The following is a 16,148-nucleotide window of genomic DNA, read 5'->3' on the forward strand; positions in this document are numbered from 1 at the left end:
ATGATAAGTTTTCAAAATTTAACATATTCTGAGGGAGTAAAGTTACAAATCATAGAGCATACCATGAAAAATTTTATAGCTAACCGAAAATTGCGGCACGCCATATTTTAAATATAGATTTAAAAACTATTCCGCTTTTTTATTTTTATAAATTTAATTTGATTTCTTACTTAACTGATTCTTATTTTTTATCGAATTTAATTGAGACATATTTAAGATTTTTAATACTTTTGAAATAAAGCTTTTTCTCTCTCAAAAGATTAAATTCTTAGAGTTTTTATTTGTTCAAAACACTGTTATAATCTTTGTTATGTATTTATTGAATTAATTTTTATTCTCTTAATTTAACATTATTTTTACAATTGCTTCTCAACAAAAAATCTTAAATCATTCTTACTTTTTTTACATTGCTTATTCAGAACAATTTTCATGTCTGTTATACGTTTACATTATAAGTAACTGGTGTGTAAATGATATCTTTTACTAATAGATACATAATCAGAAATGACCTATGTTGGTTCCAGTTGTGGAACCCAATAAATAAATTTAATTTAATTTAATAACTTTCAGTATAAATATTTTGTCAATGCACCTGAATGTACACTTCATTATAATTTTCTAACATTTAAAAAAAAAGTGTTTTCAGTCATTCATCGGATGCTTCCTAATATTTTCATCCCCTCTTTTTCACTCAATCCTAAATGTCGCATTTATTTAATTTGTTTATTCTTATTTAATCATAGATAATTAATAATAAACTTCTTTGTGTTATTCAATCATATAAATATATTATAAACAAGAGTAAAAATATCACATTTCTGTATTAGTCTATCAAGATTAAATATTATTGATTGATAAGGGGAAAGTAAATGAAAAGGAAATTTCGCAAATAACGTATTTTAGTTCTTATGAATACATGTTTATTATATAGACAATTTTATTTTCATGACATTTATTTTAAGTGAAAAAACTAAATAATTAGTGTACTAATAATATTTTATCTTGTAAGTTATTTAAACAACTAGGGAGTTGTAAGTCGCCTAGGGGACACGTTGAAAAATGATAAATACAGCAATTACTTTATTTAAATAAACACAAAGATTTTTCAAAAACAATTTATTTTAATATCGTGCAGATAATAATCATTTCTGATTTATATATGAATGAAATTATAAAAAAAAAATTTGAAATAAATGTCATATATATATAAATTTCATCTGTGCTATTTGAAGATAATTTTAGCAGCAAGAAATTAAGTAACCACAACTGAATAATATATTATGAAAATTCAAAAGCATGTAACTACAAAAAAGCATATCGGCCACATAAACGTTTCGGCATTCAAACACATATTTACAAAAAAAAGATAAAAATACTACAGTTTTTAAAAATAAAATTATAAACTTAAAAAATATAAGCATATTTTAAAAATAAAAACCAAGATTTTCAAAAGGGCCTTATTAAAATAAGTATGAGTACAATAATAAAGTAAAAATTCAAAATATCATCAACAGATTCCTAGTGATGCAAACTTAAATTTCCAAAATGGAAAAAAGTTTTCACTGTTTTTCGTTTAGAGCTTATATTTTATTAAAATTTCAGCCTTTTTAGTCATTATAAGCATAGTTATTCGTAAGGTGCCCAAGGTACCCATTGAAAAATCACGAATACAAATAACACTTTAATAACTAAGGCGTGTTCCACTTTTTTAGCTCTATTTCAAATGTTACTTGTTTATAACATTTACATTTTCTGTCTCTATGGAGTAGGCTAAAATTTCTGCTTCATGATATGCCTGTCTCTAAGGTAAACATATCTCTTTAGCGTTATGGAGTCAGTGAATTAGTGACAAAGATATTTCATATTTCATTTATTATTAACATAATATCAGCCAAAAAGGAAAGACCTTTCAAAAATCCAATCACATAAATCATTTAAACTCAGAATCATATGAGCAAAATCATTAAAATACATATGACTTTTGGGAATAAAATGGACATACGTCAGTGAAGTTTTATAACAGAAGAATAAAAACGAATAATCAAATAAACATACGATTCTTGATGATGCTTTAGATCAGTGATATTGATTAACTGGCTAAAGTAAAAAAAATTGTTTACTTATGTACACATGTTAGATATTATAAATAATTTTTAATAAAAATTCACCTTCACCAATTTTCCATAGCGCACACAAAGAAGTTAAACTTCAAACAGTTTTATTAAATTTGATTTTAATATTTGATTTCTTATGTAATTCTAGTTAACTGTTAGGTGCCTAAAGCACACGTTGAAAAATGATATCTATAAAAACTGTTTAATTTAATGTACACTAAATATTCATTCTGAATTCAATTCAATATATTTTAATTAATTGCAAGTGCATTAATTGTCCCTGATGATTCAATAATTTTCGTTGCTCTTTATTTATTCAATATACACTTTCACTTGAATTGCAACTCTTGATCGTGACATATAGCCACATAATGTTGGTCGTGCGAAGATATATTGAACAATAAAATATGTATTTAAAATTACATTGCATATAAAGATTATACCAACAAAAAAGTAAGCCCATTCACTAACTATGACAGTAATCATTCAAAGACAGAATGACATAAGGTAAGATAATGGGTGCGCGCACACGCACACACACACATACATTCATATATATATATATATATAAATATATATATATATATATAAATATATATATATGGGAAGATAATGGTCAAAAACATTCCATTCACAAACAGAATTATACAGATGAACTAACCCACAGAACCATTAATTTGAGATACTCAACTCCAATGATGTGCAGGAAAATGGCATATCCAACACCAAGATTTAGATAAAATATTTTTGCGCCACGGACTTGGCAGCAATGCTAGGAGAAACAGGTTAGCAAAGAGCAATGAAAATGTTTTATTAAGTGCATGAAATCATTATTGCGCCACGGACTGGGTAGTAATGCAAGGAGGTACAAGTTAGCAAAGAGCAATGAAAATTATATAGCCTACAGCTTTACGCGTTCATTAGGTCAGTGATGAGTATAACTATACATAGTATTAACAGAATGGCATGAGAAAGGAAGGAGTGACTTCAAAAATAATGTCTTATAATTCGGGGGAAATAACCACAGAAAATTATAAAATATAATGCATATTACCATATGCGATATAAATAATTGGTGAATGTGCGATATATGTGTCAGATATTGAATGAATTTGTCTGGAGATAATTTTTTTTTTTTCAAAAATAATTTTATATAGTTTTCGTTCTTTCAGGTAGAGAATTTCTAATCAATATTAAATTCCCACTATTTTGGTTTCTATGAATTTTCTTCAAAGCCCATTTTCTCGCTTTTCCCTTTAAAATTTTCTATAAAGAGAATTTATGTTTAGAAAAGAAATAGAAACCCAATTGTAATATTTAGGGTTGAAAATTCGGATAGTGATAAAATATGTTTTTTGTATGAAGCACAAAAAATAAAACGATAACGGAAAATAAAAAAAAATCATGATTATTTACTTTGGAAATAAAATTATTTGTTTTTTAAACTGAAACACTCTTAAAAGCCTTAATTTTAAATTTAAATTATTGAAAAGGCGTTAGCTTCGGAGGCATGTTTTTTACTATAAAAACTAATTTAACATTTCAAATCTTTTTGTATGTTTAATAACCGTAAATTGTAAAATTATGAATTATATACTGTGAGTGAATTATTTTTTCTCAATGTCGTTTTTCCAGATTCATATGTTTGATATATAACATAGTTTATGGATATAAAATGTTTACCTTGTCACTTCTTTATTTGTGGAATACCGTTAAAAAAATTGGTCGAAATGTTAGTCCAGCATACGGGCGTACATAGTTTCTTTGATCATAAAATTCCATGGAACATTATTTGCATCTAGAATTTACAAATTAAGAAATATATCCTTTCGAACAAAATTTTTGCCATATCATATGTTTACCTCTGTATCACTTTACAAACAAATCTACCATTATGTAAAAACTAAAATTCATGTACAGAAAGTACTTCCTTACAGCTGTCTTTTAAGATAAATGTTATCATTTAAGAGTTCTAGTCTTAAAAGTGATTATCTTTTTGAGAAAGACTGTAGCTCTCCAACTTGTAGGGATCCTTCTCTTTGCAAGGTCCGCCTGGCATCTGTGAGCTCATAAATATATTTTATTTTCTTGTTCACAGACATGAAATTGAGAGGCAGATCAAGAGAATCCATGGACCTTCTTGACGCTTCAGCGACTGCGAAACCCTCTTCTACAGCGGCAGTTTTTCTAGTCGCTGCCTTCTCCGTTCGCTTCCTTCTGCCCGCCACTTCGTAGTCGTGTTTTGTTCCCCAGCTTCTGCGTGGTTGGCGGAGACGACGAGCACTCCGCGCCAGCATGTGAACAGAGTCTGTGCTTGTTACCCCGTGTAAATAATCGCGATCGGACCACAGCTGAATGGTTCGCTGTCTTCACTATACATATCTGTATCTCATAGTTTTGCTCAGACGAACGCTTTTATTTCCAAGCGCGTCGTCGGGTGTATTCAATTTACTCTTCGGAGTGTGCACAATTTTTACTCAAGACAATAAAAGTGAGAAAACACTAGATTGATTGTGCGCGGCTGAAACACATAATATAAATTGGTTAGTGCTTTAAGGTAATATTTGTATGACATGAAGATGTTTCGTGGACGCTGTAGAACATTGTAGACAAAAGACTGAACTCATGCATTTCTGATGGCTCCAATAATTTAAGGAAGTACCTATGCCTTTACATTTTATTTTATTATTCCAGGATAATACAAATGACGCATTAAACATTTAGTTGAGCTAAGTATAAAGTATTATTTGTTAGTTGAAAGTATTTAAATATATTTACTTGGATTTCCGGATGAAAATAAAACCAATATTATTTTATGTACAATTACTTATAATTTTAAATTATTGTAAAATGATTAAATATGTTTTGTATTTTTTAATTTTGTAAATATTATTTATTAATATTAAAAATTAAATAATAATTAAACACAAACTAAATGATGTAAGCTGTAATTATTAAAGCTATTTATTTCATAAATATTTTTCTATCACTTTTATACCACAAAAAAATTATATATAAAAAATTGTCTCTACACTCATTCATTTTAATATTACATTCTTAAAACCGTAAACTTCCAAGATATATTTTGTACAAAAAAATTTAAGGTATAGTTATGTTTCTTACTGTAATTTTTTAACTTTGTGTTGGAATATCGTTATTTATTACAGATGTACTAGAAATTTAATATATTTTCTTCTAATCGCAGAAGGAAACTAAATCTTAGAATTTATACTAGAATGTATTTAATTTAAGTGAAGATTTAAAATCAAAATGTATTCTACATTAGCAGGACCTTAACAACCAAAATGAAGTTTCTTTATGTGAAAAACTGTCAGTCCTGCTCCATGAACATATTAAAAATATTTACACAGTATGAAAGTGAACATTTTTACTTCTTGAAGGAAATCAAGCATCAAGCAGAAAGCGTACTACAGTAATTTAGGACTGCGCAATTTGAGGTAGATTTCAAACTGGTAGCTGTTGCCATGTTGCGACTTCCGGAACTCAAAAGTTTATATAAATATTATAACTAGCTTTTAACCGCGGCTTAGCTCACATTGATGTCCTTAAATAAGTATCAAAGATCATTGCAAAGAAAATAAAATAAAATGGTAATTGTTTTTTTTTTTATTGCGTGACTGGGATCATCAGTATTTAAATATTGTTACATACATTTTAGCTTAAAAAACTAGATAAACTTTATTGAAATATGTTTTATTTTTACAATAAATAAATAATTTTAAATACTAAAATTTTTAAATTTCAAAGTATTAACGTATAATAAATTATTTTTTTTTTGAAGAGCTAAATTAAGAGTATTATTCTAGGATGCTCCTGTATACCATGTTATATATTTTTATGTCCGGTGCAAATATGTGTAGATTTTGGGAATTGTTCACACACGAACATATAGTTGACCATGGGAAATCATGCATTTCCAAATGCACCCCTGCTATCTGCAATATTTGCCCTTCGCTTTGTTGATGGTAACAGTAAAACTAAACCTGACGGGAAAAGTAACTCTTTTGATTTGGAAATGTAGATCAGTGGGGATAATTATTATTCGAGTTATGATAACACTTTCTCCTTTACCGACACATGTTAAAATAGTGGTACCAAGTATATTCTCCCCCAATTGTGTGATCCGAAGCCACATTCCATTACATAGTCAAGGATCATCTAGATTTCGCATAAGCATAAATTGTACATTATGTTTCATTTTAAGTGTAGGTGAGGGTACAACCGAAATTTCCAGTGAATTAAAAAACTCCGCAGGATATGAAGTGCTTTGTTCTGTATCTATGATTATATCTATTGACAAATACTCCTTCATTACCCCTTGCACCTGATTTAAAATATAAGTGTTGATTTTATTAACGATATCATTTTTGGCACAATATTGCTCTTAAGTAAAGTATTTAAGTATTGAATTGGCAAACTAATTAATTAACTTATTGAAACGCCAGATGGCGTTAAATTTCATACAAATTACTCAAACTTTCAGTCGGACGATCATACATACCAATATGAATTTTGGTTGCCCTTCGGAAAAAATAGTTTTTTTTATATAAAAAAGTTAATTTGTCCTTAAATATACCCTTGGATAAATGCGAACAAAATTCATGATGATCAGTTTGGTAGTTTCTGCGTGAAAGCGTTACAAACTAACAAACAAACAAACAAACTCACATTCGCATTTATAATATTAGCAAGCATATGTATATATATAATTGTTATGGACACGATAACTGTCGCAGTTTTCCATAAATCACTTCCCAACTGATACACAAAATAAAGAAGGGAAAAATTTTCCTGGAGTTCGTGTACAAAGGGGAATAAATGGGAAAGGTTCTTTGAAAAACAGAAAAATTGCTATAACTCCAATAATATAATGAATATCAAATTCGTTTGAACGTATTATTATTCGTAGGAGTATCTTATACCATAAACTATTGTCTAAGTAAATGTTTGATATGAACAACCATAACTGCGAGTGGTTAATAAACAAGGTTTGGAGGCCAAACGATAATCATAACCCCCTTTTTGACACACCATCGAGTCCGTTCAAATTGGTTATTTATCTTATAATTTTATCTAAACCTTTTGTCTGAAAAAACATTTTTACGAACTGTTGCTGCAAAGGGTTCAAGAAGGAGGGACATAATTAAAAAAACTCATACTGCCCATAATATGCACACTTCCAAATCCACTCAATTCGCATATAAACCTTATAAATACTATCTAAAAAAATTGAATGAAACAATTTTTGGTACTACCAACCATTGCTGTAAAAGTGTGTATAAAGATGTGTTTATATAAAAAAGAAATATATTACTACCTTAAAAAAACACAATATAATTCGTTCAAATTATTTTAAAATATAATAATATTTTGATTGAAAATTTTAATGAAACAATTATTGATAATACGAGCCACTATTTCGGAAGTTGAAAAGTTTAGTAGAATTTAAAAAAAAATCAAAAATCGATATCATGCACACTATTTAGTCCGTTCTAATTTATTGTGAAACTGTAAATTATTATCTAAACCTTTCGATTAATATAATTTTATACGACCAACAATTACTGCAAGGAGTGGTATACAAATGGGTTAAATGCCAAAAAATTTCACAACTCCCTCAAGGCACACTATCAAATTATTTAATCCATTAAAATAGTTTGTAAACATCATAAATAATATCTAAAACGTTTGTCAAAAAGTTTTTTTTTTTTACAAACAACCACTGCAGCAAGAGATGAATTAAGAGGTGTTGAAAAACAAAATTAATAAATGATTCCCTTAGTAAGCATATCATAAAGTTATATCACATTGTTTGTAAATGTTATAAATTTAAATAAAACTTTTGTCTGAAACAATTTTTGATAATACAAACTATTATTGCAATGGTTCTAAAAAACTTGGTGTTCAGTAAGAACAAATTTAATACTTTCCTACCATGTACATTTAAATATTGTTTATAACTAATGTCTGAAATAAATTTTATGTAAGAAACATTTCCTGAAATGTGTGGAAAAACAAGATTAAAAAATAAGAAGTAATTACTTTGTTAAAAAATATACTATCAAAACCGTTATGATTTATTGTATAACTCCTAATATTTATATAAAACTTATAACTAATAGAATTTTTGATCAAACGAAATATTATCGTAAAATAAACGGTTAAAGTAAAAAAAATAACACTTACGTAGTACAAAATTCGTTTTTAAACGTCCTAATATTATCTTAAACCTTGGTCTAAAAAAACGTTTTTATACGACCACGTATTAGTGCAAGGGATGAAAATAGTGTTTTAAGTTAAAAAAAATAACTGACTAACTACCTAAGTAGGCATAAAATGAATTTTGTTAAGCTATTCAATGCCTTGTTCATTGAGTTTAAACATTAAAAACATTTTTGCTGAATGTATTATGAGAAAATTTTTATAGATATTTTTAGAATATTTGGCGAACATATAGGAATGTACATTAAGTTCTTAAAATGTTCCAGGAGTTTATAGAAGTTTTCAACACATTTCCAGAAGAAATTGGTGCATTGAAATATATCTATGCCTTTAAGCTGTACCGAAAGGGATATTTTTTTGTGATTTGGTATAAGATTAGTTTGAAAATGAATGCGTGATTTTCCGTTTCAAATAATAAACTTTACTTTTACCTATCACTTATAGTGTTGTTTTCGGTTTTAAAAAAGTAAAGATAATGTAAATATCCAAGCGTGTTTCTCATCACATTATGATTTCCTTTGTTTGAAATGCTAATAAATATGTATTTTTTATTATCTTTTAACCTTTATTCGGATACATAAATCCCCTACTTTTCACTACGTGCCTTTCAAAACAATATATTGAATCGCCCTACGTATTAAATTCAGCGATAACTTTTAAATATTTTTACTTACCGTAAAAAAAAGCTTCTTAAATGTGAATACAGTATTTTCTATTCTACGAGAAAATTACTGGAAAAGAGTTAGTTTGTTGAAATACATTTTTAATAATTATCACGATCTTTGGTGCTTGTCACGGGTAAAAATACCATTTCGTTGCAAATTATTTTTATGCACTCAACTTCTAAAGTATATATATGTATATATATAAACATGGGTAGTAGTTAAAATTAGATTATTATTTTTTTTTTGAAAATTATTAAAATACCTTTATGTTAGTAACATTAAAATTTATTGCTATTTAAAAAAAAATATATGTAGTATATATTACATATACTTGTTTTCAATCCTCTTTGCGTGTTTGCTATCGAATTTTGTGTCAACTCGCGTTATTATTGTAAATTTATTTAAGTTTATCTTTTCCTTAACAAAGTGGTACTATTTAAAAAAATTTCACCTTTTAATTCAAACTGACTGTATTCCGTGTCTCATAGAATTGGGTAAGACGTAATCACATGATTGACTAAAAAGCATACAAATATTGAACTTTCCCGTAATAATGTGATAGTTTAGTGCATATAAAACATTTTTAAAGCTTGATTAGTATCAGATATTTGAAATGTTATGTTAGTACAAGAGTTAACCCTATCACATTTCCTTATTGTTCTTTTTCCGGAAAAGGAAAAAAAAAATAATTACGTAAACTTTTTGCGTACGTAATCCATGCTCCATTTTTATTACTTCATTGTGTATAATTTATAATATTAGTATTTTTTATTTTTATACAGAATATTATTATTTTGCTTAAATAGATTTGGAGCTATTTTTTTCATTTCAAATCTTTATTTTATTTTTTTTATATTTTGTGTATTGATAAATTTATTTATTTGTTTAAAATATGTTTCTAGAATATGTATTATGATTCTAATTTTCTCCAAACAATTGTGTAATTTTATGAAACATATCTAACAACGTTTAACGCCTTTGGGTGAAGAATTATGTACCGTTGTTTACCTTATGTCTGCACACTACTTCAGTGTTAATTTTTATCGAAATAATTTATTTAGCTCTCATAGAGTAAATTAAATCCAAACATATACAACAGAATTTGAAAACACACAATCTCAGAATTCTTCACATTTTTATTTAAGAAGATATTTTGATGCCAAAATAAATATGTGTTTATATAATGCACAAAACCATTCATCCCCATTTAATGGCATGAGCGGTCATATGATGGAAAATGGGAAAGGGACACTAATAAGAAGCTTATAAACGAAAAATCATGCTTATATATTTCCTTTAAATTAAATTATTTTCAAATTTTTTTATTTTTATCATGCTATTAAGAAACATTTTGAGTTTATTTGTTTGTTATAAGTAAACATGAAAAGTACTGGACTGAGCGAAAAATTCGGCCACTGTTAGTAAGATTCGTGATTCAATATGGACATACCATATGTATTATAAGATGATTTGCATTCTTAATAATAGGTAGTTTTTGTGAGTAAAACAGATAAAACCTAAAAAAATTATTTGTTTTCTTGGCTTCATTAAAATAATCCTACAATAATGTAAACGCTATGATATCTTGATTATTTATGTCATGTATTACATCTTCACTAATGAACCGATATAATGACATTTCGAACACAAATAAACACTATATTTCATTAAACGTAGGATATATTCATTGGGTATAAAAAATTAAGGGGGCCCATTAAATTTATGTTTACAAATAAAACGCATTGTGTCTCGAGTCGCAGTAGAGAAGTATGTTGTAAGCTATGGCCTAAGTCAGCGGTTCCCAAACGGTGGGTCGCGACCCACCAGTGGGTCGCGGAAGGGTCACAGGTGGGTCGCGACTCGATCCTAAAACTACCAGAAACCATCGAATAAACCATCAGAAAAGATAAGAAAAATCAAAACTAATCAAATTGTGTGCAAATACATTTCTATTGTTAAATAAGTAACTTTGTTGTTACAAAGTGCTTATATTTTGTCAACCATTTTCAAATCCGAACACACATTGTTTAGCAATAATAAATCTGTATCTTTAAAAAAAGCAACATTTGATGGTAAATTATACATACATAAGGAAGGGATACGATAAAAATAAAGTTTTTTATTCCACCATGGACCGATAGACCGTGGAAGTATTCTTATAAGGAAAGGTGGGTCGACAGCTGAAAAAGTTTGGGAACCACTGGCCTAAGTTAATGAATTTAAAAAACATTTGGTTTAGATTAAATTAAATTTAAAATTGTAAAATAAAACTTACCAACAATACATATTTTTTGCTTAGTGATAAATTCTTAATATACTGCTAAAATCAAAAATTTTCATGGCTATAAAGATAGTAAAAGAGCTGAAAGTATCATGTCGCTTTGCGACGATACTGTCATATTCTAAAGCAATTCTCGTACTGGATCCATTAGAATTATTTGGAAATTTTGTATGCTTTTAATTTACTTTAAATACAATGTAAAATAGAATAAATATTTTTGTTTTAAAACTTGACGTTTTAATTTACAAATGTGTACTCATAAAAAATATTTATCTGGATGTAATAAAAAACCATATTTTTAAGTAATGACCTCCAAAATAATTCATAGCTATGTCAGCATGTGTAATAAATATTTATAAATTTCATTTTATAATATTTAGCGACTTTCAATACATTTCATATCATTTAAGGACTTTAAATTACCACTTAGGTATACTAGAACACAGACAGCATTATATTTTCATTAATTTTTAATTTTAAATTCATTTTAGCTTTCTTATAGAAAATTTTACTAATAGTATGTATTTTGATTTTTGTCATCACGTGATTAATATTCCAACATTTTTTTAATTGGTGTATACATTATTTTATTTAATTAATTTGTCATGAACTAAATAAATAATTGTTAAAAATGAACTAAATATGTTTTTTAAAATAAAGATATATTTTGCTTATAAATAACTAATTTTATGATAAACATTTTCAGCTTCTTATTTGGTACTTTGTATTATGTTTTATAAATTTCGCAAGATTTTTGTTTATAAAAACGTATTTTTAATTGCAAATCACGGTCATAAAACTTCATAACTGATTGATAGTCACTTTCATCAAATAAGTAATTTTAAGTGTACGAGTGGCTTTAATTTTTTAGTGATTAATAACTTTGGTGTTACAAATACAAAAAAAAATCTAGATTGAAAAATTCCAATGTAAAGTGTACAAATATGAAAAAATGCTTAAAAATTCTAACAAACATATAATCGTTTTTAAGTTATATGGTTCGTAATATAACGTAGTATTAAGTACGAAATATGAGTTCCAGATATTTTTTACTCAACAAACCAGTTACGTGATATAAAGAAAAGAGAATGTTAATTAAAAAAATTTTAAAAAACAAACTATTATAAATATGTTTGTATCATGTCGAACGTATATAAATATCTAATTTCCAGAAAATAATCATAACATAAAACCAATATTACACTCAAACTAAAAAAGAACTATATGATTCAAACTATAATATTAAAAAAAACACAACAATCGAAGAGTGGAAAAAACGTTGCAGAAGAAAGTTTGATAAAGAGTTCACAAATTAACTACTATGTGGTCAACATAAATTAAACCATAAGATGAATATTAATAAGGCACAACCCACGGATCTTCCTGTGTGTTTACGTAAAGTAGCATTTTATTTGTCAGATGGTTGTCCAAAGACACAACAACCACAATCGTGCGGTAGGTGTTTGTGTTTGCTTGTGTTTATCTCCAAAAAAGGGGGTAGGGTGGCTTAATTACAATCACCAGATTATAAAAGCGGGCGTTTACAGTAAATGTGGTGTGTTATTTTTTCTACGAATACATAACTTTCAGTACATACCAAAATAAATGCACTTAATATGTTCAAAGGATATAGCGATGATAATAAATAATTTTTTGACGTGACAACGTCTAATAAATCGATGAACGCCGGCTGCACGCAAGAAAAAGTGTCCCGTAACGCACATTGTCCCACTACGGATGTTCCACTACGGATGTGTCCTGTTATGCTCATTGTACGCATGCGTGGAATCTCTTTTCCACTCGATTGGAACAACCATCGATTTGACTTTTCAATCATATTTTCGTCGTTTGAATTGTGCTGGAAATTTGGTATTTCGACACGTTTTTTTTTAAATTTAATTATAATTTTAAATTTATTTTTGGAAATTTTATTTTTCTTTATAATTTGGTTCTAAAGGATGATTTACTCTTTGTTAGGCTGGTGTACTCCCCTAAGTTAACTTTGTGCCAGTAGACAGAAGCACCTTTTCCCAGAGACCTATAGGATCTTTTGCAGATTTAAGACTTTGTTGGCTGCCAGTTTGAAATTTCCCTCGCTTACAGGCAAGTCCCAGGCCTGTAACCTTACTTCACTTCATGACTAAAACTGCATACAGCAGCTCTGGACGAGCTGTTACCATTTCTCAGAGGCGAGCTGACCATAGCCTTTACCGTCACGAAAACGTCTTAGGTTCACTCCTCGAAAAGCATGTCATGGATGCTTGTTCCCAGCGTCGTTGCGTTTTCTGCCCCCCCCCCCCCTCCCCTTACTCTAAGAATTTGCCTAAGACCAATGACAGGTCAGAAACCCCAGCAGACAGCGACCGTCTCCAAGGATGCCTCGCATAAAAAATGTGTGTGCCAAGATGGACCGCACACAATATCTAGCGGCAAACTCGCTAACCGCCCAGCCAACTTACCCTGTAGGCCGCCAGAGTGTAGCACCTGGCTGCCCCTTTAACCCTTGGTTTAAGCAGACGCCTTGGGCGAGTCGATTCTTTTTTATTTCAGACACCCCTCAACAGGTAGCGCTAAGGTCGGCCAGTGCTACCAACTTCGAGACATCAGTCAGAAATTTTTTATGATGTCTACTCGGGGAACTTCGGAACCTTTCGGTCCGGACTCCCAGTCCGCACTCCCCCCCCCCCCCCACTTTTGATAGAACAGTTACTTTTAAAAACGAGACGTGGTTCTTCGCGAGACACTTCGCGTCCCGAATGCAGACGGACCGTTTGATTATCGGCGAGTCGACGAGACACTGCAAGACTTCCATCCGGCCGCAACCGACTATGTAGTCGCTTAAATAAGGGATGCTATCCCTATAATCTTCTTTATGTAGTTTAGTCCGTCTGCATAGTACAAAGTGTGATATTTTTCTGTTAAATTATTTCTTTTGAAATGGTAGAAATGACCGCGCCAACCGCGTATTCGCGGGATCCAGTTCCTGGCTGGCGACGCATCGGCAAATAGAAGCCAACTTCCCTGTCTGGTGAGTGACAATCCGCGACTTTCCCCAACCTCCCCTTAAACTTTGTGGGCATTTTCTGCCCTGTATACTGTCTGTGTACAAGTTCTGATCAGTTTTGATTCGGACTGTTCCAGACAGGGTCCGAGAGCCGGGCGCCGAATAGGCTCTTTCATCTCCCTTCCTCAACAACACACAGGCGCCCTGACATCATGTTCCCGCCTGATCTCCGGTAAACGAAGACTCGACCTCCGGTGCTACTGTGCCTTTCAACCTTTTTTGAACTTTCCTAAATTACGCCGTCAAACAAAGTTAATCATACAAACATAATTTCTGGACTTTAAGTACATACCTCAACTGGGATAGTTTAAATATATTTGTATTTTTTTAATGGTTAATGTATTTTTAGTAAATGAAACTTTTGATAATTTCATGTACGGCCGGCCCATAATTTTTTTTCTTTCTTTCTGAATATACCTGAGAGCTGTTTAAGAATGTAATTAATATTGTACGTAAATATTCTCTTGTATCTGCTATAAGTTTACTCAGTATGAAGTAATTACATTTCAGACGGAATCACAACTTGTTTCTGTTCATTACTAATAACATTGTGAAACCAAAAGATCCACCCAGCAAAACAAAAATGGTAATCAGACCGTGGTTTGCTGCCACAGAATTATTAATATTGTGTAATTTATCGATCGTCCACCGATTTTCAGCACAATTGGTACGGTTAATAATTTCTCGCCTACAACTATAAGAAATAAACATGGTGGACTACATATGTTTTTAAAACTTCTACAACACAAAACAAAAGTTTTATAAATATATATAAAACATCTGAAACGATTGTTGCCAATATGGCCTCGTGGCCGTGCTGTGAGCATCGCTGACTACTTATCCAAAGATTGACGGATCGTATCCCAGCCGCTGCAATACTTTCGTTTTTGTACCTGTAAAAATAAATACGGCGCGCGCGACACTACAAAAGTAATAAATATATTTGAATTAATGAATGCAAATAAAAGTAAATGTTTCAATTAAATTGTATATTTCATTTCACTCCTTTGTATCCATACAAAATAGTGATAATTCAATAAAAATGAATAAATTTTATTTATAAATGTATGCAGAGATAGATTTTATGAAACAAAAGATAGAAAAATTTTTTAAAAAAATTGGTTGTCTGTAAAGTCGGTTTTATGGACGATAGTTTAACGTGACAATGTCATAACAAAACATTAATGAAATGATTGCATACTTTTATGAATAAAATTGAATCATTTTTCTTTAATAATAAAAGAATAAATACTTGATATTATACTGGTAATCAGATTTTTAAAATTCAAGAATAATTAACCTTTATTGCCGAAATTGTTGTTGTAATAAGCAATGAAAACCACATAAACTTTTCACTTCACTTTATAAACAGTCAACGAAACAGTTCACGTGTAGAAGACTTGTAATTAATTTTAAAAAATGGCGTTTAGCTATAAAGTTTAAATATAATTATGAACAAGTTTTTATATAAATAAAATGTAATAAAATATATATCATCAATTATATTAATCACCATAATTCTTTAGTCAATTGTAACATAACCTATTATTACTGCACTCGCCGACAAATGTTCTTTTTTTAATAATAAAAAAAATAAATACTTGGAACTATACTCGTAATCAGATTTTTAAAATGCAAGAGTAATTAACCTTTGTTGCCGAAATTGTTGTAATAAGAAATGAAAAACATATTAACTTTTCGTTTAAATATAATTATGATCAAGATTTCATATAAATAATCAGTAATCAAATATCTAACATAACCTATTATTACTGCACTCG

At 29.3% G+C, this 16,148-nt stretch overlaps 1 protein-coding gene across 1 annotated transcript in view; it reads left to right on the plus strand.

Annotated features, from left to right (window-relative positions):
* The window catches only part of LOC134533678 (protein CEPU-1-like), a 381,962-nt gene extending 377,022 nt beyond the window's left edge, over positions 1 to 4,940 (plus strand). The window contains exon 8 of the mRNA XM_063371224.1: positions 4,213 to 4,940. Within this exon, the coding sequence (XP_063227294.1) occupies positions 4,213 to 4,349 (137 nt within the window). The 3' untranslated portion in view covers positions 4,350 to 4,940. The remainder of the gene's footprint in view (positions 1 to 4,212) is intronic.
* Positions 4,941 to 16,148: the final 11,208 nt, after the last annotated feature.

Source organism: Bacillus rossius, chromosome 7 (assembly GCF_032445375.1).
Source record: "Bacillus rossius redtenbacheri isolate Brsri chromosome 7, Brsri_v3, whole genome shotgun sequence".
NCBI lineage: Eukaryota > Metazoa > Arthropoda > Insecta > Phasmatodea > Bacillidae > Bacillus > Bacillus rossius.